This window comes from Podarcis raffonei, chromosome 2 (genome assembly GCF_027172205.1).
Source record: "Podarcis raffonei isolate rPodRaf1 chromosome 2, rPodRaf1.pri, whole genome shotgun sequence".
NCBI classification, from domain to species: domain Eukaryota; kingdom Metazoa; phylum Chordata; class Lepidosauria; order Squamata; family Lacertidae; genus Podarcis; species Podarcis raffonei.
Genome location: NC_070603.1, coordinates 15,521,690 through 15,536,434, shown reverse-complemented (window position 1 = coordinate 15,536,434; position 14,745 = coordinate 15,521,690). Strand labels below are relative to the sequence as shown.

The window sequence follows — 14,745 nt, the reverse complement described above, 5'->3', positions numbered from 1 at the left end:
GACCAGTTTGGGCTCCGAATTCAGCTCCTCAGCTAGAGACTCTGCAGCCTCAGGTTCCAAGGCTTGAGTGCTGCTGGACTCTGAGGTCACAACTGGAGGGGGCACCGGTTTGGCTCTGCCAGGGCACCTGCCCTGCCTTGACCTCACCATTCCACCTATCCCCTGCGCTGTACCAAGTGCATGGCGGCGATGCCATGGCCAAGGAGCCCGGTCTGTGGCAGTGAGCCACTCCTGGCACTTGTTCAGAGATGCTACGGCTACAGCTGCCAAATGGAACCTCCACCTTCACAGGCAGTGTATCTGCAAAGACAGGGACGCAGGTGGCACTGTGGGTTAAACCACAGAGCCTAGGACTTGCTGATCAGAAGGTTGGCGGTTCGAATCCCCGTGACAGAGTGAGCTCCCGTTCCTCGGTCCCAGCTCCTGCCAACCTAGCAGTTCGAAAGCACATCAAAGTGCAAGTAGATAAATAGGTACCGCTCCAGCAGGAAGGTAAACGGCGTTTCCGTGCGCTGCTCTGGTTCGCCAGAAGCGGCTTAGTCATGCTGGCCACATGACCCGGAAGCTGTACGCCGGCTCCCTCGGCCAATAAAGCGAAATGAGCGCCGCAACCCCAGAGTCGGCCACAACTGGACCTAATGGTCAGGGGTCCCTTTACCTTTTTATCTGCAAAGACCAGTTGCTGGGGGAACAAACCATGGAGGACGTCCGTTGCCGTTGCTCCCAGCTTGTAGGTTTCCCTGAAGCGTTGGGCGGGCTGGCTACCGCTGGAAATAGGACGCCGGAAGGAGTGGACTCCCATGCCAGATTCGACGGGGTTGTCCTAAGGTTGCTGCCTCTTATGTCTGTGCATGCATGTGTGCGAGGATATAAAACACTTCCAGATTTGATTAGCCCTGTGATCCACCAAGCCTTGCCTTTTGTCTCCAACAAGCGCCAGCCCCATAACCTTTAATCTCCCTCTGCCCTTGGAGTGCCCCGCGCTGTCCCGTCCCTTGGGTCCGTGGCCTTTCGCTCTTCACCATGATCTCTGACTAGGAAATGCCCCTTCAACAACAGCGTCGCCCTTCTTCCCCAGAGGCCGCTCCATCAGAGGCCACAAATCAGGCGTGGCAACACCTGTAAGCGTGTGGCTCCATCCAGGAAGACCTGACACAGCATCGCACACAACTTCCCCAAAGGAAAATGGGGGGATATTGATGGGGGGCAAGGCCTTGATCTTGCCCTCCTGGCGGCCCGACCGAGGGTGCTCTCGGGTGGACAATGTAGGCTCAGAGATTGGCCTAGCAATCTTTCAGAAGCGCCCCCAACCCACCCCCTTCATCCCTCAAAAATTTATGTCTGCTACATTGTCGGCTACAAAGAGGCTACTGTATGGGCTGGAGAGCTCATTAAAAAGGCAATGCGATGCGGCCGCTGGGCTCCCTCCCCCTCGTAAATCTGTTAGTCACGCTAAATGCCGGCAGCCCCTGGGTCGCTCGCGGCGTCACACCCCTTCCCTCCTCTCGAAGCGACTCTGGGGCTTTGATTCATCGTAACAGAGGGAGGCCAGAGTCGGCCACTTTTGTTTGCTTATTCATGAGGCTCAGAGATCCCACCAGAGCATTTATGCGTGCGCATGTGTGTTTGGGGATGAGAGAGACAGAGAGAGAGAGGCGCCCCTTCCAGCCTTCGCTCTCCTGGCTTTGAGGGACATGAGGGGTGATTCAGAGAGAGAGGCTCAGCCCTGAAGTTGGGATTTATTTGGTACCTACAAACAGACACGACGCGGGTGGCACTGTGGCTAAAAGCCTCAGCGCCTAGGACTTGCCGATCGAAAGGTCGGCGGTTCGAATCCCCGCGGCGGGGTGCGCTCCCGCTGCTCGGTCCCAGCGCCTGCCAACCTAGCAGTTCGAAAGCACCCCCGGGTGCAAGTAGATAAATAGGGACCGCTTACCAGCGGGAAGGTAAACGGCGTTCCGTGTGCTGCGCTGGCTCGCCAGATGCAGCTTGTCACGCTGGCCACGTGACCCGGAAGTGTCTGCGGACAGCGCTGGCCCCCGGCCTCTTGAGTGAGATGGGCGCACAACCCCAGAGTCTGTCAAGACTGGCCCGTACGGGCAGGGGTACCTTTACCTTTACCTTTACAAACAGACACATCAAACAGCGGCTGACGGGGGAAAGGGAAGTCTTCCATAGCCTGTGGGATAGCTCAGTTGGTAGAGCATGAGATTCATAGGTTCGAGCCCCATGTTGGGCCAAAGATTGCTGCATTGGAGGAGGTCGGACGAGACGATTGTATTATTTTCAGCCCAGATAGTTTTTTGCAGTATCTGCATGGCTTCATTGTCATCAAAATGCCAACCCGTATTTGCCCCCTTCCAGCCCTGCCACCTGTTATTCCAGATTTACCCTTTCTGAGGGATATCCAATGAGTTTGTTAAAAAATGTTGCCCATGACCTGCTTGCAATGGATCAATATTTGCAAAATTAAACCCTCTGTCAGGAAAAACCCTGTGGGGGCACACAAGAGAGATTCATAATGTTACAATACCGTTTGGGCGTGGCTTGATACATCCAAACATTTTAATAGAACACCTATAATAAACTGTATGCTGCCATGCTGTTCCTAAATATTTATACATATTTCTAATAAATAAACAAGTGTTACAGTATATTCACTGGCTTCTTGGCTCTTCAGAAGCTGTCATCTCCTCTATCTCATCGTAAGGACATAGGACTAACCCTTACACAGACTCAGGCCATTGGTGCATTTAGTTCAGTGTTGCCTACCAGTATTTCCTAAACTTGGGTCTCCAGTTATTTTGGGACTACAACTTCCATCATCCTTAGCTAGCAGGACCCGTGGTCAGGGATGATGGGAACTGTAGTCTAAGAACAGCTGGAGGCCCAAGTTTGGGAAACATCATGGGTAGCTAACCTGGTGTGCTCGAGAGGTGTTCAACTACAATTCCCAATGGCCCTAGCCAGCATGGCCAATGGCCAGGGATGATGGGAGTTGTAGTTCAACAACATCTGGAGTGCACTAGGTTGGCTACACCTGTCTACAGTGAGTGGAAGTGGCCGCCTGGGATTTCAGGCAGCAGGGTCTTGCCAGGACATGTCTGGGTTTGAACAAGGTCTAGCTTCCATTTTAATTTTCCATTGTAGAAATGATGTGTAGGAGCAATTGCCTGGCACTGTAGGAGCAATTGCCTGGCACTGTTGGGAGTTCTGATGCCAGAGGGTCCCTTGCACCCTTGGCAATGGTATTGGCAATGGTATTGGCACCCTCCTTAAAATAAATAAAAATCATTGTCCTTGGCAATGGTATTGGCACCCTCCTTAAAATAAAATAAAAAATCATTTTATCATAATAGCCACATTAGAAATTACGCCATTTTACACTCTTCCTGTTTAACACATCCTTCTGTAATCCATTTGTACTTAAGACATGCTCCCCCTGGATAAATTTATGGAACTCTCTCATTCTCTGATCAACGAGTTTTCTGTGCCACTCAGCCAATCTCAATCCAAAAGTATTGTTAGACCCATCCGCACCTTGGCAGAAAAACTCTACAATTCTACGATTCAGTGAACAGATGGAGACCACATAATTTTCCTCTTACTGCAGAAGCAGCTTTGTCAACAAGGAGCGTGTCTGAACCAAACTTCTCAGTTGTGTTAGGTCCTAAGTGTTTGTAAAATTGCAGCGCTTAAGTATCTTTACAAGGGGGGAGGATGGGGAGAAAACCAGAAGCCCTGTGACCTCATTGGCAATGGCCCCTTGACCTCCTAGAAATCCCTCTGGCTCCAGAGGGCACTAGCCCTCACTGATTCGGGGCCTTGAAAGCTGAAAGGGGACTCTCCAGGACCCTGAGAGGGCCTGCTTTGGACTGAAAATAACGGACGTCCTCCTCTTTCGTTTGGCAAATATGCTGAAAAATTCTGGATCAAAATCCAAGTGTGTAGCCCCTTCTGATTGCTTGTGGTCTACTATGCCTTGTCAACAGAGACATGGAATGTTTGATTACTGATTTACTTGCGATGTCCTCAAGAAAACATACGTACATTAGTCTGGAATGGTAACCAAGATTCCTTCAAAACCCTGCCCTGCTTCTACCAAATGTCTTTTCGGAATTTCATGACGCACCATCATCTGTTTCAGGGTTTTATTTCTGAAGTCATCTGGGACATGATTCTACTAGGTCTTCAGTTTGGAAGCGCATTCCTGACCAACAAACAGCTTCTCCAGCACATAAGGTCTAATTCATTCCCACATTAGTTTGCGCCCGACTTGTATGTGTAGCTACATTTGTGTATATTCACCCCAAAGTTGGGTGTCATGCTGTGACAAGCTTGCCTCCTTCCTGGTCTTCCAGGACCAGAAATAGGATGGAGAGGGAGTGACAAAGATAGGCAGATCAATGGAGTCTCACATTTATTGGGAAGGACCCAGGGGACCTCATTGGGTCAAGACCTACTGAGAAGAGTTGCTGTGCTCATTAGGCATGACTCTCCTGAGCAGGCCTTGTTTCTGCTCATATAGAGTTAACTTCACTTACACCGTGTGATTTATTGCTGGCTGGTCCCCTAACACAAGGGTGCTTTTGTCAAGGTACTTCCAGATGAGTATTTGATGCGGAATCATTTATTTTGCAACGCCAGCACAATGTTGTTGGCATCAAAAGATCAGCCCTCTCCCAACCCCCGCTGTTATGTACTGAAGTTCTCACCCTGGGCCAGCAGGGGGATACTGTAGATAATTTTCACTCAGGTCCACATATGCAAATAAGGAATTGATAGTGACGTTCAGTGATTGGTTACAGAAAGTTGTTACTGTTGCATTGTAGTTGAGCTCTATATAAGCAGGCTGGCTGAACCCTTCAGCCCAGTTCTGTTCTGGGCCTGTGAATAAACAAGAGCTGTTTGAAGAATCGCTGTGTCATCTGATATGTTAACCCACAACTTAACACTCGCCACCCCTTATTTACTTTGGATTTTCCCTTTCTAGGGAAAATCTGTCACCTAAATAAAAAAACCTGCTCCCAACATTTGCGATATCTCAATGGCCCATTTGTAATATTGAGCCCCTGTCGGGAAACACCCTAAGTAGCTCCTTTAACTGCTAGAATGCAGTTTCATAGATTTTTATTTACATTTGTATTATGCCACAAAAACATTTAGGACATCCATACAAGGAGTACACATTCTACAAATTATTCCTTCTAGCGAAGGACCGCTAGAGGAAAAAAGCAATAAAATAAGGGATCCAATTTAGTAAATTAAAGGGGAGCTCATAAAAATTAACTCAAAAATCTATATTCTGTTTGGCATGTTCAATAATACTTCTATATCACATCCAACACTTCTGGCCTCGCATTCTCCAATAGATTTGCTATGCTACAATATCTAAGAAAAGGCCGCCAATTGCCAAAAGGTTCTTTTACTGTTTCTTAACCAACCCACAATGTTTTATAATATGTCAATTTGCTTATACATCAGTGCTGCCTGTCACAATTTTCTTGGGCATTTCTTAGTTTGAAGGAAGACCTCGTTGTTCCCAGCGGCTTGTAGCAACCCAAATCATTGCACTAATCACCTTGCATCAATACTATTTATTCCCATCGCTCACCTCTTTAAGTTCATCAAGCATTTGATTGTTTTTATTTCCAAAAAAACCCCACTTCCAAATATGCTTAAAGTGCTTTTATTACATCTCCACCTCTAAGCTTCCTCTTGACTGGGGTGTAGAACCGATGGAATAACATCTGATAAAATGAATTTTCCAGAGCAACACAACTCTCCAGCACAAATCAAGCCCCTCCGCTGTTTACCTGAACCACATTTTAATTTCTTGTTGCATTACACTTACCCCGGTACTCAAATATCTTTTCAGTTCAAGCTCCTAATGCAATATGCAAACTGCCTTTGGGTACCAAAAGGCAAAGGGCAGAGGTAATAAATATATGAGTAATCAAAAGGGGGGCGGGAATGATATCAAGGAGGACAGTTCCCTGCTAATCCCTTCCTAACTTGTTCCAATGGCCACTGAGTAGGTCAAATAATTCTGTTCGGAGGAGGCTTGGTTACTTGTCCACAGAAATGACACAGGAGCTATGGTGTTCATACACCAGCTGCAGGAAGGTGGATATCAGACCCCCTTCCAGCTTGCTGCACTTTGCCCATAACCCAGCCCTGACCCAGTTCTGAGAGGGGTGAGGTTAGAGGAGACACCTCCAGGGATCTAAATCAATCGGCCAACTTCCCTTCCTGGCTAAATTATAGTGCACTTTTTGTGATGGTGATGACCAAGCACTGAAGGTCAGCTGACCTCGAATCAGACCACCAGATTCGCTGTTTCCACCACACCCTGATCAGAACGGTGAAAGATCAGGTCTTTAATTCCTGCAGAAGCTTGCCTATGATTTAGTGCCCGAGTCCCATGCTCCCATGTCCAAAGAATGGCTTCATCTTGCAAGTGGGGGGTAGGGTGAAATTTGGGACCTAGAAAGGTCCCAAATACACACACACACACACACACCACCCACGGTCATTCACACAACCCTCTGATGACTTTTGTTCCTTCTGCGCTGAGGATCCGTCCCTTTCTTAGTGTAGCACGCGCAACTTTGCTCTACAGTGCATAGAAACCCAAGCGTGAAACACCGGCAGTGATTAGAAATGTGATCGTAAATGCACGTTGGTGAAAACAACATTCAAGAATGCATTACAGAAAGGAAAGTGGCTTTGCGAAAATGTGTACGTTAGGGGAAATTGCAGACAAAGAGATGTGTTTTAGAAGTAATTCGCACTACGGTGCTGAGGAACTTTCACAGGGACTTTTTTTAAAAGAAGAAGAAGCAAACTGAGTGTGAACAAGTGAACTTAAGACAGAAAAAAATAGAAACTGAAATTGACGTATTTTGCCTGTCCGTAATAAAAGTGCAATGACAAAGAAATGTATGCAATTTAGGGCTACGCTATATGAGATCTGTGATCAGGACTCCTGTTGTTTAACACTGATGGAGAGAGAGAGAGAAGCAGTCAACAAACCAAACAGAATTCAAGGAAGAGCAATAAAGGGTTAGAAATGTGGATAATGGCAGTGCCAGCCTTAGCATGGCATTTAGCTTGAAGAATGGAATGTGAACAAAGGAAGGAGAAAATGAAGAGGGAGCAGCCAGATTCCTGGCAGAGTGGCTTCAAGAGACCCTTCCCATGATCGCTAGAATGGCCTTATACACATCATATCTTTTCCATCAGCCACACAGTCCTGGGGTGGATCTAGACACAGGAAAACCCCCACTATAAATAAGTCAGAAATTAGATCATTATAACAAGGGGGGGGGAATCTATATGGAAAATCGTGTTTTAAAATTTCCTGCTCTCTGGCGCCATCTGGTGTTGCATTCAAATCACTGTTTCTTCACTGATGTAGCTGAGTCCCCTGCTTGTTTTAAACTCCCAGATTCCGTCTTTTCCATTCCCCATAACAATTTCCTACTGTGTGTGCTTTGCAACAGGGGTAGCCAATGGGACACCCTCCGGGCGATATTGGACCATAACCCCCATCATCCCTGACCATTGGCGTCCTTCACTGGGGCTGATGGGAGCGGTAGTCCAACAATATCCGAAGGGCACCATGTTGGTTCTCCCTGCTGTTAGAACCCACCCACCCACTAAACATACCTCGCCACAAAGTTATTCCTGGTGGTCCTGTGAGAATTGCGTGCCAGGCATCACAGCTCAGTCAGTATGAGTATCACCCGTGGGTGTTTGACCAAGGTAAACACAGCTCCTAATCATAAACATCCAGGCAAATGTTGTTATGTACTGAAGTTCTCACCCTGGGCCAGCAGAGGGATACTGTAGATCGTTCTCACTCAGGTCCACATATGCAAATAAGGGATTGAAAGTGACGTTCAGTGATTGGATAGTTACAGAAAGTGGTTATAGTTGCGTTGTAGTGGAGCTCTATATAAGCAGGCTGGCTGAACCCTTCAGTTCTGTTCTGTTCTGGCCTGTGAATAAACAAAAGCTGTTTGAAGAATTGCTGTATCGCCTGATATGTTCACCCACAACTTAACAGAGGTTACCCTTTGGGTAACCCTCAACAGCCCACCCAGCAAAAGCTTCAGTAATCTCTGAGCAGGAGCTGTGAGCTCAGGTTATGAGGTTTCACTGACCTCATAGGGGCCCAGAGAGGCTGCAGGAACAGGGGTGTGTAAGGCACAGAGACGCAGGGAGCTGGACAACATGACAAGTCCAGCAGCCACACACCCCCCGTGCTAAATGTAGGAGATCACAGCTGATCTTGACCCTAGGCCATAACTCCCATCTCCTCTACCATGTTGGCATTAACTGGACTCCCTCTCTTCTTGCTGGCATCACAGATGACCTACATTAAGATGGCAGCTCATGACCCCGAGGCCACCGTGCTAGGATGCGTCTCAGAGCTCCTGAACCCGGAAGAATGCCATGAGCTCTACATCCGGCTTGCCACCCCTCAGAAGGATGCCCAGCAGCCATCAGAAGAGGGGGACCTCTACCCTGCCGGCCAACGGGAAGGCATATCCGACATGGACCAGTGCAAAGAAGGCCTAAAGCAGTGGCTGCAGTTGCAGAGAGGCGCCATCGACTGGGACCGCCTGGCGCGAGCTCTGCGGCAGATCGGGCGCCCCGATGTCTCCAGGGAGCTGAAGAAGAGCCTCAATAAGAACAGGAGCTTGGAGCCCAAGTGGGACGCAGAGGGAAATCGGACGGTGGTGATGGGCGCTCAGCCGTCGGCCCTCCTCGTTGAAAACAAGGCGCCCACCCGCAGGAGCCGTTACAGGCCCATCCACAAACACCACAAGACCTTTGCGAAGGAGGGCAGCTGGGATCTCAAGGCTTTTCTCCTCCAGTTGTTCCCGGTTGCTTTGCAGAATCTGACCCTACAGCAGTGCGTCTTACCGGCAGCCCGGCTGCTTGTTGTGAGCTTCCTGGCGGGGCTGGTCCTCTGGCTGATTTCCGTGTATTATGTCATTTGCTGGAATCTGGGGCAATGCCTCTTTGCCAGCGGCCTTCGCTACGGTGCGACCCCGGCTCGGCAGAACATGAACTTGACGGTGATTTGGAACAACCAAGCCGTTGAAGACACTATAGATGACGAGGAGGACCCGGACAGTTCCTTAGAAGAGGATGCTACAGAGGATGAACAGTGACCCCAGCAGCTCCCGGTGAATTCTGCAGGGAAGTTGATCTCATTTAATAAATTCACTTGCGGATCTTTTGTTTTGAGCCCGTTACCTACCTCAGGCTTGACTCAGTTGAACACCTCGCCGACTCAGGGCGCACGGTACAATCTCCTGTTGTGCGGTGACAGTAGGTGAAGGAATGTCACAGGGCAAAAAGTGGGAGGAGATATGCCCTTGGCCCATTCAGAATGATCTAACGGAATGAAGGTTATTAAAATGTTTAATTATGCTGCTATGTTTTCTTTTCAGTCTGTGGAATAGCGAAATGTGCTCATTTAAGATGGTAGATGGCAAACTTCTGAGAGGTTTAGGGCTAGATAGAGTGGTACCTGCCAACCTAGCAGTTTGAAAGCACACCAGTGCAAGTAGACAAATAGGTACCACTGCAGCGGGAAGGTAAACAGTGTTTCTGTGCACTCTGGTTTCCGTCATGGTGTCCCGTTGTGCCAGAAGCGTTTTAGTCATGCAGGCCACATGACCCGGAAAGCTGTCTGTGGACAAACGCCAGCTCCCTTGGCCTGAAAGCGAGATGAGCGCCACAACCCCATAGTCGCCTTTGACTGGACTTAACCTTCCAGGGGTTCTTTACCTTTACCTTGCCCTATTCTCATTGATCCTGTGATGGCAGCCTAACACAGTAAAGCGCATCCAAACATTAAGCACACGTGGCAGAGATAAGAGAGATGTGATATTGGATGAAGGCTGTCAGCTGGTACAGAGAGAGAGAGGGAGGGGAGAGAGAGACTTCTAAGAAGGGGCAGACCGTCGGAGTAATCAGAATTTGAAAGTTCGGCAATAGTGCCTTTAAAGGTCCACAACAATTTTTAACTCACCCCAGCACCAGTTCCTGTCGCTGCTCAGATGTAATGAGAGGCCTGAGTAGCAGTAGCTAGAGCCAGGGCTAGGCTCGCTTTGACTCCAAGGTTAGCTAAACCCTTCACTACCAGGGTGGACTGGCAGATTAAACTATTGGATTATGCAGAGATGGCAAGAATGACCGGGAAAATCAGAAACCAGGAACATCAAAACTTCAGAAAATAAAGGGAGAAATTTATATTATATTTGACGGATCGCTGTAAACACTTGAACTTTTTGGCAGGTTTTCAAAAACTCTTATAATGTTACATAGATTTTGGAGACAATGGAGGATTGAAAATTAGAAGGACGTATAGTATGCAGCTGAAAAAGTTAGTTAAAGAACCCACGGAGGGAACTCTTGAGATTTGGAAGAATCTTGTGTAATTTTTTTATTATTTGTGATTCGGGGTGTGAATGAATTTGTAAAATCAATAAAAATCATTTGATAATATAATAATAACTAACCCTTCACACTGGTAGAAGAACATACCCTCCAACATTTCTCCAATGAAAATAGGGACGCCCTATTCTATAATAGGGATGCGGGTGGCGCTGTGGGTTAAACCACAGACCCTAGGGCTTGCTGATCAGAAGGTCGGCGGTTCGAATCCCTGCAATGGGGTGAGCTCCCGTTGCTCGGTCCCTGCTCCTGCCAACCTAGCAGTTCGAAAGCACGTCAAAGTGCAAGTAGATAAATAGGTACCGCTCCGGCGGGAAGGTAAACGGCGTTTCCATGTACTGCTATGGTTCAGAAGCGGCTTAGTCATGCTGGCCACATGACCTGGAAGCTGTACGCCGGCTCCCTCGGCCAGTAAAGCGAGATGAGCGCCGCAACCCCAGTCATCCGCGACTGGACCTAATAGTCAGGGGTCCCTTTACCTTTTTATTCTATAATAATAATAATAATGATTTAATTATTCATACCCCGCCCATCTGACTGGTCTACTCCAGCCACTCAGGGCAGCTTCCAACATTATTATTATTATTAATAATAATAATAATAATAATAATAATAATAATAATAACATTAAACATTTTTTAAAAAAACTTCCCTGTACAGGACGGCCTTCAGATGTTTCCTTGGCTCGGGGGAGTCACATAACTGCCTCTTATATTTAGGATTTTGCACTGAGCTGCTGGCTGGAAAATGGAAGGAAAAGGGTTTCAGCAGCAACCAATCACAGTGTTTCTGTTGTCACTCCTTCAGCCATGCTTCTCCTGCTAGTGGACTTCATGTGTGTCCTAAATGCTGCTTTGTACTCTCCATGGCGTAGGGCTGCCTTCTGATTTGCAGTCAACCAACTCCACCTTGTGGTGCTTTTGGACTTTTGCTGCAGCTGATGCCAGAAGTGAGGGAATGGTAGGCCGTGACAGACAAAACCATCCCACTGAATAGGCAGGAGCTGCCAAGACGTAGTTTTGAGTTCATCTGCCCAGATGCAAGATCCACTTAGTATTTGCCGGGCACAGACAGTGGTTCACGTTAAGCATTTTCCTGGAAGCTGTACATAACCTGCTTGAGAGCTGCACTGACAATTCAAATTCTGGGTACTGCTAGTGTGATGATGTTTATATATTGTTGTTTCTCATTGCTCTGCCCTGCTCTAAAATGTGGAATTTTAACTGTACTGCTTGCACTTATTTGTGATATTTTGTTCCGTGCTGCTTTAAAATTCAGAATGGTTTTTTATTTTTTTGTACTTATTTGTGGAAATTTGTGGTAAACCGCTGAGAGACTTTTTTGAAGGATTGAAGCCGTATATAAATCCCCCAAATACATATTAACTAAACAGATGTATTAAACACACCTGAAGAGGGCTTGTGGATTCAAGGGTCAGTCCCTGGCGTCTCTAGGTACGGCTGAGAATCCCTTCTGTTTGAAACCCTGCCAGTCGTTCTAATTGTTTTATTCTTTCTTGCAAAACCCTACGAGAACATGACTGACAGTGGTATGAAAAAGACTCAAACAATCAACCCAACAGAATGGAGAGAAAGATCTAACCCATAGCTAGTCTTGCCACCGATCACTTTTTTGCGTGTTCAGACCCAGAAACCTCCCCCCTAAATAAATTCACACTTGATTCAAATTTTGGTTTTGGTTTTTGGCAGAATTTAGGCCACAACTTTATTGATTACAGAAAGTGACTGGTTGCATAGGCTCTGGTTCGACTAGCTCCCTGCCATACAGGTAGCGCTGACCCAGGGCACCAGCATAGGTCAGCCTAGGGTGAACACCTGGATAAGCGGAAAGCCGGGAACAGGCTATCTCTGCCACCCAAATGTCCCCCTGGACTCAGGCACGGACACTACCCCCTCTCAGGGGTTGACCAAACCATTGAGTCCCTGGATTCCTTTAACGGAATACCCTTCACATAGGGATGGCAAGAGCATTCTCCCATCTCTATCACCTGAACCGGAGCCTATCCGCAACCTTACAAGTTGTGACGATTTCCTACGCGGCAGGCGAAACCCAAATGGCAACAGCCAACCAGCCAAGTAGGGGAAATTCCTGCTGTGCCCCTGTGCCAATGACAGACGACACACAACAGCATAGCAAGGTCAAGCGCAAAGCCCTAAAAGTAGGGAGAGGTGGGCGGGTGTTCCGAATGCATGCGCCAAAAGAGGAAGCTCTGGGTCATGTGCATGGGCATAAATAGGTCCCTCAACCCGTTTATGGTATGTACTGAAGTTCTCACCCTGGGCCAGAAGGGAAAATGTAGATAGTTTTCACCTAGGTCCACATATGCAAATAAGGAATTGAAAGTGACGTTCAGTGATTGGATAGTTACAGAAAGTTGTTACTGTTGCGTTGTAGTGGAGCTCTATATAAGCAGGCTGGCTAAACCCTTCAGTTCAGTTCTGTTCTGGGTCTGTGAATAAACGAGAGCTGTTTGAAGAATCGCTGTGTCGTCTGATATGTTCACCCACAACTTAACAGTTTAGACTGCATCCTATTGGCCGGATTGCTCCCAGCTACGAGGGACCTACCAATCAGGTGTTGTGGCTGACCAATTGTACCCACCCACAACACAGGGTGTCGGTTTTCCAGGTCTCACCACAATACGTGCCCTCTTTAAGGGAGGACCCGATTTGCCAGTTTTGCCAGTTTCTTGATGGTCTTTATGCAGGTCTGGCCAGTTTTGTGTTAGGCTCCTTGATCTCTAGTAACTCTGATGTGTATTTGGACAACAGTATGGAGGCTAACGGGACATGGGTGGCGCTGTGGGTTAAACCACAGAGCCTAGGACTTGCCAGTCAGAAGGTCGGCGGTTCGAATGTCAAAGTGCAAGTAGATAAATAGGTACCTCTCCGGCGGGAAGGTAAACGGCGTTTCCGTGCGCTGCTCTGGTTCGCCAGAAGCGGCTTAGTCATGCTGGCCACATGACCCAGAAGCTGTACGCCGGCTCCCTCAGCCAATAAAGCGAGATGAGCGCTGCAACCCCAGAGTCGGCCACGACTGGACCTAATGGTCAGGGGTCTCTTTACCTTTATGCAGGCTAGCCTTAGCGTGCGATGCCACCAGTAATTGCAGACCCTCCAAGTGTCCATATTTTCCAATGACAGTCCTGGACTTACAAAAGCCGTCCTGATCCCGAAATGTCACAGTTTCTTAGAACGGCCCTATTTTCATTGAAGAAATGTTGGAGAGGAATGGAGTTTTGCGACGCCTCTGAACCAAGGAGATAAGTAACTATGCAACCTTTAGAAAACATCTGAAGATAGCCCTGTATAAGGAAGGTTTTTTTAAAAAAAAATTTAATGTTTTATTATGTTGTTATATATGTTGAAAGCCTCCCAGAGTGGCTGGGGCAGCCCAATCAGATAGGCCAGGTATAAATAATATTTTTTTCAATTATTTTTATGGAATAGGACATCCCTATTTTCATCAAAGAAATGTTGGAGGGTATGTAATTATCCTAACATCCCCTGGTTCCTCTCCTCTGAGGGAGGGTGTTGTTGTTGTTGAAGGAGGGACCAGAAGGGGGCGCCATTGGAGAAGCAGAAAGCAGATCAGAACAGACTGGGGAAATGAGCTAAATAAAAAATGCACACGAAAGCTTATACTCAGAACAAACTTTGTTGATCTCTAAGGTGCTACTGGACAATTTTTAAAATTTATTTATTTATTTCAATTGCGTCGGACCAATGCAGCTACCTACCAGAATCTGAAACTGAGCTGTTTAAGACGTGTTTTTCAGATTTAGGGTAATGCCTGGCTGCCATAGCCTAATAACTGTACAGTGGTACCTTGGTTTGCATACGTTGTGGATTACAAACACGTCAAACCCAGAAGTGCATGTCCCGGTTTGCAACCTTTTTTTGGATTACAACCCATTTTTTATTTTTATTTTTGGATTATGAACAATTTTGGGGGGGAGGCCCCATTGGCGAAAGCGCGCCTTGGCTTACAACCTGTTTTGGTTTACAAACGGACCTTCAGAATGGATTGTGGTTATAAACCAAGGTACCACTGTATTTAAATAACACGACGCAAATGTTCTCCTAAGATGTTAACCAACATCCTGTATACCAAGAGCAAACTTATTTTCAGCAGCCTGGGGGGGGGGGGACTCTTGCGATTTGCAAAATTATACACACACACAACCTTTCGAAAATAAACCCCAAGGGGAAATGACCCTAAAACAGCTCATTGTGGATTGGGCGTATT

General features: G+C 47.3%; 1 protein-coding gene across 1 annotated transcript; it reads left to right on the top strand.

Annotated features, from left to right (window-relative positions):
* The first annotated feature begins 8,235 nt into the window (after positions 1-8,235).
* On the top strand, positions 8,236-9,253 carry LOC128407097 (transmembrane and death domain protein 1-like). The gene has a single exon (XM_053375072.1). The coding sequence runs from the start codon at positions 8,331-8,333 to the stop codon at positions 9,183-9,185; it is 855 nt and encodes a 284-aa protein (XP_053231047.1). The 5' UTR covers positions 8,236-8,330; the 3' UTR covers positions 9,186-9,253.
* The last annotated feature ends 5,492 nt before the right edge of the window (positions 9,254-14,745 follow it).